The sequence below is a fragment of the Stegostoma tigrinum genome, chromosome 17 (genome assembly GCF_030684315.1).
Source record: "Stegostoma tigrinum isolate sSteTig4 chromosome 17, sSteTig4.hap1, whole genome shotgun sequence".
Lineage (NCBI taxonomy): Eukaryota > Metazoa > Chordata > Chondrichthyes > Orectolobiformes > Stegostomatidae > Stegostoma > Stegostoma tigrinum.
In genome coordinates this window covers 18,227,171-18,241,393 of record NC_081370.1, presented here as the reverse complement: position 1 = coordinate 18,241,393, position 14,223 = coordinate 18,227,171, and the positions used below count along the sequence as shown (strand labels likewise).

General features: G+C 41.7%; 1 protein-coding gene across 4 annotated transcripts in view; it reads left to right on the top strand.

Annotated features, from left to right (window-relative positions):
* Window positions 1-14,223, top strand: part of LOC125459112 (eosinophil peroxidase-like) — a 100,660-nt gene that overhangs the window by 58,725 nt on the left and 27,712 nt on the right. For all 4 annotated transcript variants that reach the window (XM_059652000.1, XM_048545034.2, XM_048545037.2 and 1 more), the window contains 6 exons: window positions 1,392-1,567; window positions 4,492-4,624; window positions 7,360-7,489; window positions 7,596-7,802; window positions 7,894-8,254; window positions 12,146-12,306. In XM_059652000.1, the coding sequence (XP_059507983.1) occupies window positions 1,392-1,567; window positions 4,492-4,624; window positions 7,360-7,489; window positions 7,596-7,802; window positions 7,894-8,254; window positions 12,146-12,306 (1,168 nt within the window). The remainder of the gene's footprint in view (window positions 1-1,391; window positions 1,568-4,491; window positions 4,625-7,359; window positions 7,490-7,595; window positions 7,803-7,893; window positions 8,255-12,145; window positions 12,307-14,223) is intronic.

Sequence of the window (14,223 nt, the reverse complement as noted above, 5' to 3'; positions counted from 1 at the left end):
TTGTCCCTATTAAAGACCATCTGACATTTCTCCATCCGACTTTCCAAATGATCTATATCCTGTGTCCTTTGCTAATGTTCTCTTCCCATCTGTTTGGACCAGAATACCATAACAGACCTTGTTAAATGTTTCAGTAAATCCCATGGAGAAAACCCCACTACCCTGTTCTCATCAAATATCTTGGTCACTTTCTCAAAATTCACAACCAATCAAATTTGTGAGACAAGACCTCCCTGACACAAAGCTATGCTGAATATCTCTAGTAAGTCTATTTTGTTCTAAATGCAAGTAAATCCTGTCCCTAAGAATGTTCTCCAATAACTGATGTAAGGCTCATGACCCTATAATTTCCTGGATCGTGCCTGTTGCCTTCTTAAACAAAGAAGCAACGTTGGCTATTCTCCAGTCTTCTGGGACCTCACCTGTGGCTAAAGTGGACACAAAGATCTCTGAAGGCCCCAGCAATCTCCTCCCTTGCCTCCTTCAGTATCCTGGGATAGTTCCCATCAGGCCCTGGGGACTTATTTATTTTAATATTTTTCAAGACACCCAACACCACCACCTCCTAAATATTGATATGCCCCAGACTATCAACATACCCCTCCCTAATCTTACCATCATCTATTTCCTTCTCCTTGGTGAATACCAGTACAAAGTATGCATTAAGGCTTCACCCACTTTCTCTGGCTCAATGCATAAATTCCTTCCTTTGTCCTTGAGAGGACTTACCCTTTCCCAAGCTACCTTGAATATTTTTGGAACCATTGTCAAGTGGAGTTTCTTAAAACGATGCCTAAGATGATTTCTGATCGGCTGTACAACGGCATCAGAAAGTGGCCAAAACTTCCCAACTTGTCATTTGGCCAAAGCCAAAATATATTGTGCAGCCTCTAGTGGCCAAAATAGCAATTGCATCATGTCATTAATGGGAACTGTCTGAGCTGGGAGTTAGGGAGTGTTGACATTTTCTTCTCTGCAACTAACTTCAAATAAAGGGCTGGAGGTTTGACAGGATGATGCATCGAACTCCTGCAACTGATTTATACATTTTATCTCCCTACTTACTATATCTTCTATTGGGGAATTTGCAGAGGGTTCATGAAAGATTTACACCACCAAGTGTAAACTATTTATTACTCGAAGATAAAACAAAGAACTGCAGATATTAGAGATCTGAAACAAAAACAGAAAGTGCTAGAGAAACTCAGCAGGCCTGGCAACATTTCTAGAGAGAAAACAGTTAATGGTTTGAGCCCAGTTCTTACGAATCGTCACTGCACTCAAAATTCTAACTTTGTTTTTCTCCCTACAGATGCTACCAGACCTACTGAGTTTCTCCAATGTTTTCTGCTTTTGTTTCATTGCTCTAAGGTGTGTTCTTTGATTTCTAGGAGTAAATCAGTGTTGGCTGAAGGCTTCATTAGTGCCAGTGACCTGCTCAGCTTCTTCAAACATCCAGTAGCAGAGACTCGCGTGGCAGTGAGAGCAGCTGAGTTGATGGAAACTGCCATTGAACTTATTCGGCAGATGGTTTATACCCAGGAGAAGATATTCAGGAATGTAACGGGTAAACAAAAACAACTTATTTTTAGATAAATTTAAAGGTGTTAAGTATCCTGAGATAGTAGGAATTGCAGATGCCAGAGAATCTGAGATAACAAGGTGTAGAGCTGGATGAACACAGCAGGCCAAGCAGCATTTTAGGAGCAAGAAAGCTGACGTTTCGGGCCTAGATCCTTCTTCAGAAAATTTTGTGTTCATCCAGCTCTATACCTTGTTATCTCAAATTAAGTATCCTGCTGCATTTTACAAAATAGCAAGAAATCCCATGTGGAAGACAAGCAGAGAAGGACTGGGGAGCAGACATTAGGGTCAGACTTATTTTGCATCCCATTCTGATAACGTCATTTGTGACCTTCTTATTGTAACTCAAAGATTTTGGCAAATTTAGAACCTTAGAAGAGAGAGAGGACTGCAATCAGATCTAGATGTAATAGGGGACTAGGCCCACATCTAAAAGCTGGTATTTCATATGGTTAAATGTAGTATCACATAAGACTGACCTAACTGTGATATACTGTAATAATGGAGTATTTTGTTCTACTGAGCTCTCTGCTGCCCTCTCTGCTGGAGATGTGTGAGTAGAGTGTGTTTAATGATGACTACCTGCTATGAGCTCACAAACAGTACAAGACACCCCCAAGGGCTCTACACTACAATCTTTGCAGCAAGGACACCAATGTGTTATGATGAATGAGTTCTTAAAAGTACAAGGTTAATATTATAAGGCTATCACAAAAGCAAATAGAAAACAGGAGCAGTTTTGACAAAGGGTCACTGGACTTGAAACATTAATTCTGTTTTTCTCTCCGCAGATGCTGCCACTCCTGTTGAGTCTCTCCAGCACTTTCTGGTTTTGTTTACATCTACAGTTCTTAGTTTTATTATTTAAAACTAGGAGATATTGCTGTTAAAAAATAAAATCAAGTTTGGATTCTTTGCATAATTTCTCAATTAGGCCTCTACTTGCAGTGTTATGCATTAGTTAATCAACAGTTAGATTGATATCTTTTTTAAAGGCTCTTACATGATTATACAACAGGCTGTTACAGCATGGTCTACTTACTGTAGAAAAGCAGAGGCAATGACTACTTTTCTTAGATACCAAGTCATTTATTGCATGATAGCAATAATTACAAGTACATTTGGTCAAACAAAAGTACACAGCTCACTCCAAGAGCTAGAGTAGAACTCCTTGTCTTCACCCATACATTGTGTAACATCAGTAGAATATTGGAGCCAATTTAACAAAAACAATCACCCCTTCAGAACAATAACCTCATGCAGTATCTCCAAAATTTCTTCCCTCTTAGTTAATCCATTATACAATCATGTAGGTAAATTATCTTGCAAGATATCAATAAATACAATTACATTTAGTCAGGCATAATTATTAGGACTTTAAGAGCTGTTACAGATACATTTCCCTCTGAAATTTAGAGTGGAATGACTTGTCTCCACTCACAGACTGTGAGACTAGATTGTTTGGAGCAATAGATTGGGAGGTGGGGGGGTGCGGGGAGTGTGGTAATTTCTGTTGACTAGATGGCTGGTTTGCAATGCAGAGTGATCCCTGCAATGCGGGCTGAATTCCCATACCAGCTGAGATCATCACAAATGTCCAACCTTCTCAACCTCGCCTTCCCTTGCCCCGAGACATGGTGACCCTCAGAGTAAACTGCTAACAGTCATCTCTAATGAGTGTGTGGGACCATGAAGATTCTGGGTGTGAGTTTGCTCGCTGAGCTGGAAGGTTAGTTTTCAGACGTTTCGTCACCATTCTAGGTAACATTATCAGTGAGCCTCCGACGAAGCGCTGGTGTTATATCCCGCTTTCTATTTCTCTGTTTCGGTTTCTGTTAGGAGAGAACAGTACTGTTAGGAGAGAATTTCAGGATTTTGACCCAGTGATGACGAAAGCTCTAAGTCAGGATGAGTGCGCTTTGGAGGGGAGCTTGCAGGAGATTGTGTTTTACTAGGATATAATAGTGATGGATTTGGAGGGGTATGTTCTGTCCAACTGTTGATAGAATCAGTTCAGTTAGCCATCCATTTAATCTCCGAAAGAAACATTGTGATTTTTGTTTCTTGACAAAATCGAAGACTTGTATTCATGCTATATTGTGCTGCTAAAGATCAGATACTTTCCTTGGCACCACATTTTTAGCAACACAAAGATCACCAAATCCAGTGTTTAAGAATCACTGGTTTAAATATGACTGCATAACTGATTTTCATTTTCAGTGTATGAGACAACAAGGCTTTTACCAATGTTTTGAGGAGTACATTTTGACTTTTTTCTTATGAAAACTGTAAAGTAATATTTTCAGATTTAACCCTTCGCCTCAGTTTTAGTCAGGCATTCATCCAGCTGACTTTACCCACTGAAGCATTAGCTGCTGGAACTGGGAATCTGCTCATTGTCGAAGCAGAAAACATTAGTCCAAATCAAAGTCTCGCTCGATATGTTCATTGTTTACTCCTGATCTTTGACTTAGCGCCACACCATATTAAATATTCTAATATCTCAGTGGATAGCGGATGTACTGGTGAATGGGCCATGGCCCCCAACCCCTTTCTCTACCAGTTATTTATGGCCTTTGGGATACAATGTTTGATTCTGTGCCCCTAAAATGGGGATAGCAGACAGGTTCACATCTCCTGAAGCTCTGCTAGAAAATGTACGTGTGGACATCAGATGAGTGCAAGAATGGGGTTTGGCTCTGATGCCCTGAATGATGGAAAAGTTTCCCAAATCTCCCATCTCAATCCATATGAGAAGAATGGTCACTCGACCAAGGAGAGAGATTTTAAGTATGAGTCAGTACCTTTGGTGGGGAAGGGGGCTTGCAACTTCAAACATCTTGCTATTTCCCTGGCTGAGATCATACTTTACAGTCTCTGATCGAAACAGTGTTTTGTCCCTTGCAGATCTGCTCAGCAAGCTTGATCTTCAGGTGCTGGCTGAGGCAACAGGTTGCACTAGTCAACTGCGGTCAGTGACTTGCTCCAGTTCCTGTCTTCTCAACAAATATCGAACTATTACTGGCATCTGCAATAACAGGTACTTTAGCCACTGGAATAAGTGTGTTGTTGGTTTTATCAGATCTGTCTGTTGCAAGAATGGTCCACTAAATTAAGAAGCAGCAGCCAAGACTAATGGTCTTAGTTGAAAGTCAATGGCACAAGATACCAGCAGGTTTGATGAGAGCAGGAGAGATGACAAGTATTGTTGAGGTGATACCAAGCTTAGGTTCAAAGAGCCGGTGAGGAGATAGATGTCTTGCATTTCCCTTTGCAATTGTTATGTCTGGAGTCCTCACCTGATTTATTTCCAGTAAAGCAACTCAAAAATTTTGATTCCAAAGCAAATTTTCAGGTAAGTGCTATCTGCTGACCCCAGCGCATGACTACAGGAGTGAATTACTATCAGAGGATTCACCTTATTGCTGAAATGCTATTCTGAGGGTCTCTCTGTCAACATTATAAAAGAACCACCATGGGTCTTTCTCCAAGAAGATTGAGAGTTTCTCCAAGTGTCCATTCATCCCTTATCCACCAAAGTCAACTCGTTGACTTCACCAGTTTCAAAATCTCCCCTTCCCCTACTGCATCCCTAAACCAGCCCAGTTCGTCCCCTCCCCCCACTGCACCACACAACCAGCCCAGCTCTTCCCCCCCACCCACTGCATCCCAAAACCAGTCCAACCTGTCTCTGCCTCCCTAACCTGTTCTTCCTCTCACCCATCCCTTCCTCCCACCCCAAGCTGCACCCGCATCTACCTACTAACCTCATCCCACCTCCTTGACCTGTCCGTCTTCCCTGGACTGACCTATCCCCTCCCTACCTCCCCACCTATACTCTCTCCACCTATCTTCTTTACTCTCCATCTTTGGTCCGCCTCCCCCTCTCTCCCTATTTATTCCAGTTCCCTCTCCCCATCCCCCTCTCTGATGAAGGGTCTAGGCCCGAAACGTCAGCTTTTGTGCTCCTGAGATGCTGCTTGGCCTGCTGTGTTCATCCAGCCTCACATTTTATTATCGTTGGTTATCCTTCTCACTGTAGTTAGCAACACCACTCTGTGTTCAAATTGACAGCCAAATTTGCATAGAACGTCAGAAAGAATTAATGGACAGACGCATTATGAACAATCTGCGGATGAGGTTCCCCAGGTTATAATGGTTCCAGATGGTATACATCAAATTGTCAAATTCCTGGAATAGGAGCAATGACCTGGTTCCCTTTCTTTACTCAGCTGCCTCCTTGGCCAGCCACAACAATGTTAATTAAAAAGGACCCCTTCACTTGTAGATATCTGTCTCCCAGACCAGATCAATTTATGTTTTAAAAAAAGCCAATTTACCGCAGCTTTCTAAATTAACTAAATAATTACTTCCTAAATGGGGGAATAAATAATAGTACAACACGTATGTATTGATTAGAAATAAGAATCTAAAAAAAATAAAAGTTAATAAAATACACAGATCAGCCTCTGGTCTATTTGTAAACAGACATAGTAGAAAACAATTGGACAATGGATTTGTAGATTACGACCTTTTCAGATTAACTGAAATTCCCTCGTCCTGTTCTGTTTTGAACTGGCTTGCTGACTAGCTTCTAGCATTCCAGGGCGAGGAAACCCTTTACCTGCAGTGCAGGGGTGACTAGGGGATAGCTCTTTGACTGTGACTTTCCCAGCACATGGGCACTTGAACTCAAGCTAGTGCACCAGTACCTCAGCCCACTGGCACACACGAGCACCTCAGCTCACTAGCACAAACAGATCATGGTCAAAACTCACTTTTAACCCAGCTTTGTGCATTCTTGAAAGGAGCAAACACAAACTTGTCTCCTTCCCAGACTGTCGTCTTTTCTACCATCATGTTCACAGCCTGAGACACTCACAGAAGACTACAGTTCAGTTTATAATGCATTTGTCTCCATAGCTTTATTCACCCTTTTAGGTACATTTCAGGGTTCGTCTATAGAATTTAGATATGAAGCTATCTTTTGGCTGTATTCCCTCTTTTTAAAGAATACTTTGGGACATTTTGAAAACAGGAAAGTAATGATACAATGCAAGCTGTTTTATTTCTTATTTTCTTCACAACCGTGCAACCAAAGAGTTATTAAAAGACCCAGTTAAAAGACAGGGTATAGAGTGTATGTGGGATTGGAAATCCACAGAGTAAATTCATTTCTGCCTCCTCAAAAAGGAGACCATGCATTGTCCACCAACACAAGTAAATTTAGAGAAAAGAAAGTGGAACACAGTGTCCCTATTACTTCTTTCAGTTGGATACCTCTTAGTAAACCTGGAATAGCTTCTACATCCATGGATGGATATCCTCTGAGAAGCTGTCTAACAGAACAGATGCCTCTATATGAACCATTATCTTCACTACAGTCTATAACACACAATACATTAGCTATGCACCTCTGTTCACTAGGGTTTTGGCAATTTCTTACTGCCAGTGGAATCTTGTGGAATCTGACCTGCACTCTGGAGATCTGGCCTGATCCATGTTTGATTAGAAATTATCTTACTGACTTTCGATTGCTTAGGTGTCATTAATGTTATACCCTTGTTTTACAAACTAAGATTTCACCAGATCTCTTATTAGTAGGTTTATATTTGCCCCATTAATATATGTGCTACAATTTACCTCACAAATGCACCTGTTCCAATGGATTGTTTGAAGTCAACATTACCATTTTGTCTAACCCCCTTTCACAATTCTTCAAATGTCTGCTCACCAATAATAAATGACGATTTGTTGTACTTTCTCTGAACATAGACAGCATTCCTGGTGGGGAGCAGCTAATGTCCCATATACTCGATGGCTACCGCCAGAATACGATGATGGATTCTCACTTCCGAAAGGATGGGTCAAGGATAAAGAATATAACAGGTTCCCCTTACCACTGGTATGTAGTGGGGCACACTGAGACAGGGTAGCTGTGTACAGTTCGTCAAGCTGTAGCAGTAATGAGAGTGCTTTCTGAGCTTCACCATTGCATTGGTTATTTCCAGGCCAGGACAGTATCCACTGCAATCCTGTATACCTGCAATGAGAACATTTCTCTGGACAGCAGGTATGCTCACATACTGGTGGAGTGGGGACAGTGGATTGACCATGATATGGACCTGACACCACAAACTGCCAGTTCCTCTTCCTTTTTCGACAGCAGTGACTGTGCATCATCGTGTCACAACAGAGGCCCATGCTTCCCAATACAGGCAAGTCTCTGTTCCACATCAATGATGCACACCGAACGTAACATTTCAAATAATGTCCAATTTCCATTGATTAAATCTTGCTGTTTCTCAGATCCCTGATGGTGACCCACGTGCCTATGAAAGGGAGAAATGCATGCCCTTCTTCCGTTCAGCACCAGCATGTGGGAGTGGCAGGTCCGGTGTCTTCTCAGGACAGCTCCATCCCAGGGAACAAATGAACAGTATCACTTCCTTTGTGGATGCCAGCATGGTTTACGGGAGCACAGACTCCCTGGCACGGAAACTGAGGAATCTTACCAATGATCTCGGATACCTAGCCGTGAACCAGGAATACTCTGACGATGGCCTGGCCTACCTGCCCTTCATGAGCAAAACACTTCAAAATCCCTGTGAACTGACCAGAGACCGGTCTCTCAACACAAACAAGTCAAATATTGCTTGTTTTCTAGCAGGTAAAACAATATCAAGGTGTAAATAGCACAAATTTATCATTATACTGTGAAAGAGAAAGGGACTAGAAGTAGAGAAAGGTCTTTGAACTTGGACCAGCGTCTTTTCATGTATTTTACACCTGCCAGGTGTCATGTACAAGAAGCAATAATTAATCATTTTGAATGTATTTCTGACTGAGTGCCTTCAATCTTCAAACATATTTAAATGCATGCTGTGCTATTGCTGCTAGTTGGATGATTTTTCAACATTTGGCAAATCTTGGCAGTTTTTTCTACTTAATCTAAATGCAAAGTTGCATCTCCTGTTTCCTTCCTTTCCTTAAGTACTTTCATCACAACCAGTTTGCACTCTGGCTGTAGAGGCTCGGAGACAAAATTTCACCCTTCAAATCTTTAGGGAAGGCTTTTGCTAGATAACAATAGATATTGAATAGATATTGCTAGAAAATCTGATGCCTAAACACAGAAGAGATTGTACATTTCCCTAAACTCCAGAGTATAATGGTAACTGGTTGTACTCTTCCTATTGTTGAGTAATTAAGCGGTACCTTTGTAATCAATAGGCTTTTGTCTCAGCTGTTTGCTGTGTACCCTGGGTGGTCACAGATCTCTGCAGTGCAGAGCATCCCTTTCTCATGGTGCTGTGAGTCCCTCACTAATGATGGTATCTGACAAGCATTTATTTCGCCTAATACTATCTTTGGCCCTACTTCCTGCTGCATTTGTCTCTCGGCTACTCTTATACTCTAACTGCTGACATCTACTCAAAAGTCCTATTTTATCATTACCTTTGTGCGCACTTTTTTGAAGAATGACTTGTTAAAGCTTTAGCAAGAGTCTGTACTTAAACCAGGTGCCTGAGTGCCATTTGGTCTAGTGACCAAGTAATTAAACCCTTACACTGAACTCCTGTAAACGTTGATAGATAAATGTAATGTGTAAAATTCGTCCTTAAAGCTGAGATCACTCTAATCCATGACCTAATCTGCACCAAGTTATCTGGTCAGAATTGGATTGCCTGTTGAAGTGCTACAATTGACTTGTCCCTGAAGGTAAGAAAGGAACAAAAAATCAATCCTGTGCTTGACCAGTGATCTCCTTTGGGACAATCATGTGTGGATGTCAGATTGAGAGAGGAGTGCAGTTGCCTGTAACTCTTAACAAAAGTTCACAGAGAAAATTCTAGAGCCACACTTTCAGCCCTGAATTGGGATCATACAGTCAGAAAAATTCCTGACGCCACAGACTCAGTTCAGCCAGAAATGTTGAGACAGATTTTCGCTCCAGACAGGACAGTTAACTGGAGTTGGGCTCATCACCACTGGAAAGAATATAGAAGTAGCCACAAGTCCGAGATCAAATGAGATTTTATTCCAATTGTAAAAAATAGGAGTTGATCTAAAACCAGTTCTTACCCCTCACACCCATGCACATACGCATGCCATGACCATTCGCACGCCATGACCATTCGCACTAACACATGGCAAGCTACAATCCCACCCACCACCATTTGCAATTACATCTTCCATTCCATAGCTACAAAGGGCGGAGCTCAGGAAACCACGGTGAGATAAAATACAATAATGTTTTAAGTCTCTATTATAGAATTCATTATATTTTAACAGAAACACAATCATTAATAAAGCCCATTCAATACATTTAAAACCCCTTCAAGTACCTAATCATACAGAGGGTGGTTCGCATGTGGAATAAATGCCCTGAGGAATTAGTGGATGCGGGTACAATTACAATGTTTAAAAGACATTTGGATAGATATATGAATAGGAAAGGTTTGAAGAGATACGGGCCAGGAGCAGGCAGGTGGGGCTAGTTTAATCTGGGATTATGTTCAGCATAATAAAATGTGAGGCTGGATGAACACAGCAGACCAAGCAGCATCTCAGGAGCACAAAAGCTGACGTTTCGGGCCTAGACCCTTCATCAGAGAGGGGGATGGGGAGAGGGAACTGGAATAAATAGGGAGAGAGGGGGAGGCAGACCAAAGATGGAGAGTAAAGAAGATAGGTGGAGAGAGTATAGGTGGGGAGGTAGGGAGGGGATAGGTCAGTCCAGGGAAGACGGACAGGTCAAGGAGGTGGGATGAGGTTAGTAGGTAGATGGGGGTGCGGCTTGGGGTGGGAGGAAGGGATGGGTGAGAGGAAGAACCGGTTAGGGAGGCAGAGACAGGTTGGACTGGTTTTGGGATGCAGTGGGTGGGGGGGAAGAGCTGGGCTGGTTGTGTGGTGCAGTGGGGGGAGGGGACGAACTGGGCTGGTTTAGGGATGCAGTAGGGGAAGGGGAGATTTTGAAACTGGTGAAGTCCACATTGATACCATATGGCTGCAGGGTTCCCAGGCGGAATATGAGTTGCTGTTCCTGCAACCTTCGGGTGGCATCATTGTGGCATCATTTTGTGCTCCTGAGATGCTGCTTGGCCTGCTGTGTTCATCCAGCCTCACATTTTATTATCTTGGAATTCTCCAGCATCTGCAGTTCCCATTATCTCTTATGTTCAGCATAGACTGGTTGGACTGAAGGGTCTGTTTCTGTGCAATATGACTACGATTTACAAAACCTGAAAATTGCATTCATTGAAATATTGCTAATCTCTTCATAACCATGTGGAACTATCAGCCTGAACTCACTGTGATAATAATAGGCTGTGGATTGTGTGTCCAGCAGCACTAATCCTGATGTCATCAAATAGTGAAAAAGGCTAACACATTTCTTTTCAACTGTAGATTGGATAGTTTCCTTTCTTCAGAGTTTGAGGGATTTTAATTACTTGAAAGTATAACAAATGTACAGAAAGTAGTCATTTAATATGTAAGTTCATGTCTTCTTTTAAAAATTGCAAAGGGTACTGATCTCTCTCAAAGATGCAACTGACATTCCCATAAAGGAAAGCCTTGCCTTTTACAAAGAACTCTGCTATGTTCAGATCTTTTCCTCAAATTCCAAGAGCCCACATGCCAAGATTTGGAAATCCCAAGAATGCAAACTGCCTCTGTTTGAAAGCAGGTGCACCTATAAATGTGCTGTTGCTTCCATGTACCATTGAGGTGTGAAATATGTCCTGCCCAATTACCCGCCCACCCCCATCCACAGCTAAAATGGCATTTGCTCAGTTTGGGGGAGACTTCTGGATTTGAGGCTTTGGGTCCTTTCTGGCTAAACAAACTTCCCATATTCCAGGAAAGCATTAATGTCAGAAAAAACAGCAAGAGGAGATTAGCATGCCAACAGTATACAAAATAATAGCTGACCCCTTTGACAACATTACATTTCAGGAGAGACAATGGAAGAGACAGACAGTTCTATCAGGTCAGACTGGTCCAGGTTGGAGTTGGGACCGTTCTTTATAAACTAACTACCCACTGCGAGACATTAATTCATTAATAGCAGAGTTAGCCTAATGTCTGCAAGCCTATAGACCTGAAAGAGGCCCGAAATTTTTTTAAAATTATAAATATATTTTTACACGTTAAAATATGTGAATTTTAATGCTAAAAAATTGAACACTTCCCATTTGAGGAACTGGTACCAGGATAGGAGGAACAAAAGATTATTTCAGTAACTAATATGGCCCGTTTCTGTAGCAAAAATAGTCACACTGCAGCAAGACTGGCCAGTTCGTCCAATACCTCAGAACTTGAATAAAGTCAAAAGTCGCATGATACCAGGTAATAGTCCAACAGTTTACAAGCTTTCGGAGCGTAGCCCATTCATCACCTCACTTCACCTGATGAAGGGATTACACTCTGAAAGATTATGTTTTCAAATCAACCTATTGGCTATAACCTGGTGTCATGTGACTTCTGACCTTGTCCACCCCTGTCCAACCCTGCTACCTCAACATTGAGGATTTGAAGAACATGTTTTGTCTTGCAGGAGATTCCCGAGCAAACGAACATTTAGGGATGCAGGTGCTGCACACAATCTTCTTACGAGAGCACAATCGAATAGCCTCAGAACTGCACCAACTAAATCCGCACTGGAGCGGAGAGACCCTGTATCAGGAAGCACGGAAAATAATCGGAGCATATCATCAGGTAACGAAGAGAATACTATTGGAAAGATAAGGGTCCCTTTATTTTTCAAGCAATTTCTTTACCGCTGCATTCAAATCCTTATAGACGAAGCATTCTGTCAGAGATTGTGGCCATGTGATTTTCTTCAAAGCTTACATCTAAAGTGCACCTTATCCAGGCTTTAAGAAATGTGTGACAGATGCCCAAGTGTAAACCTTTTATTCAATGACAAAACAAACATATCCTTTATTCATTCATGGGATAAGGGCGTCACTGGTTAGGCAGCATTAATTGCCCATTCCTAATTGCCCAGAGGGCAGTTAAGAATCAGCCACATTGCGGTGGGTGTGGCGTTACTTGTAGGCCAGACCAAGTAAGGATGGCATTTTCCATCCCTAAAGGACGTTAGTGAACCAGATGGGTTTTCCCGACATTCAAAAATGCATTCATGGTCATCATTATATTCCTAATTCCAGATATTTTATTGAATTCAAATTCCACAATCTGCCATGGTGGGATTTGAACCCAGGTCCCCAGAACTTTATCTGGGTCTCTGGATTAACAGTTCTGCAATAACACCACTAGGCCATCACCATATATTTATAGATAATAATCACAATAAGGCTGTGTTTTCCAGTTAACTGGAAAAGGCCCAAAAATTTTTAATTATAAATATAAATGCTAAAATATTGCACACTTCCCATTTGAGGAACTGGTACCAGGATAGGAGGAACAAAAGATTATTTCAGTAACTATTATTGCCCGTTTCTGTAGCAAAAATAGTCACACTGCAGTTTCTGTGTTTATAAATGGAGTTAAATGCTCCACCAACTATAAAAATTGTGTCCAATCATATGAACAAGGAGCAGGATTAGGCCATTCAGCTCCTCAAACCTAGTCCAGCATTCAATTGGTTCATTGTGGATCTGATTGTAACCTCAAATCTGCATTCTCACCTACCCCTGATAAATTTTTTACCCTTTTTCTGAACAAGGATCTACCTACTTCTGCCTTAATAATATTTAAGGGCCCTGCTTCCACCAGCTTGTCAGGAAAAGAGATTTGAAGCATCTGAAGCATAATTGCCAACAATTTGTGGTTTTGCAGGGAACAACACATTTGTACCAGAGGAGAGGTAACAAAGGTGTAGAGCTGAATGAAAACGGCAGGCCAAGCAGCATCAGAGGAGCAGGAAAGCTGATGTTTCAGGTCTGGACCCTTCATTTCTGAAGAAGGGCTCAGACCCGAAACATCAGCTTTCCTGCTCCTCTGATGCTGCTTGGCCTGCCGTGTTCATCCAGTTCTACGCCTTGTTATTTCAGATTCTCCAGCATTGGCAGTTCCTACTATCTCTGCAACAGAAGACAGTCTGGCTCCTTTCTGTGAGCCTGGACAGAGTTTGCAACACACATCCAAATGAAGCTATGACAGAAAAAGCAACTCCTAGAAAATTCTCATCCCCTGTTCCTTAGGCTAACCTTTTCCCAGAGAATTTTCACCTGAAAACCACAATGGTGTGAATTTTATCACAAGAAATATTCAAAATTAAGAAGCCACACACGTGATAATTACAACATAATAAGAAAAAGGAAAAAGGATACCACAAAAACTTTCTCTTTCAAGTATAGCTCCATAAAAGGGGCTAAGAACTCCTATGCACAGGCTTGCTTTCCTATGACATGTTGCAAAATGTTCCACTCAACACCTGCCAAGCGTTTTCTTTGTATATTTGTGATTATTCATCCACCTAGAACAGGTCAGCACTGTGATGGAAAACTCTCCACCTGCCTGGATGAATGCAGCCCCAACAACACAAGAGGTTCAACACCAATCTGGACAAAGCATTCCTCTGATCCATTGACTACCTTAAATATTCATTCCCTCCATCAATAGCATACAGCATAAGTAGTATGTACAAATGCACTGCAGCAATTTGCT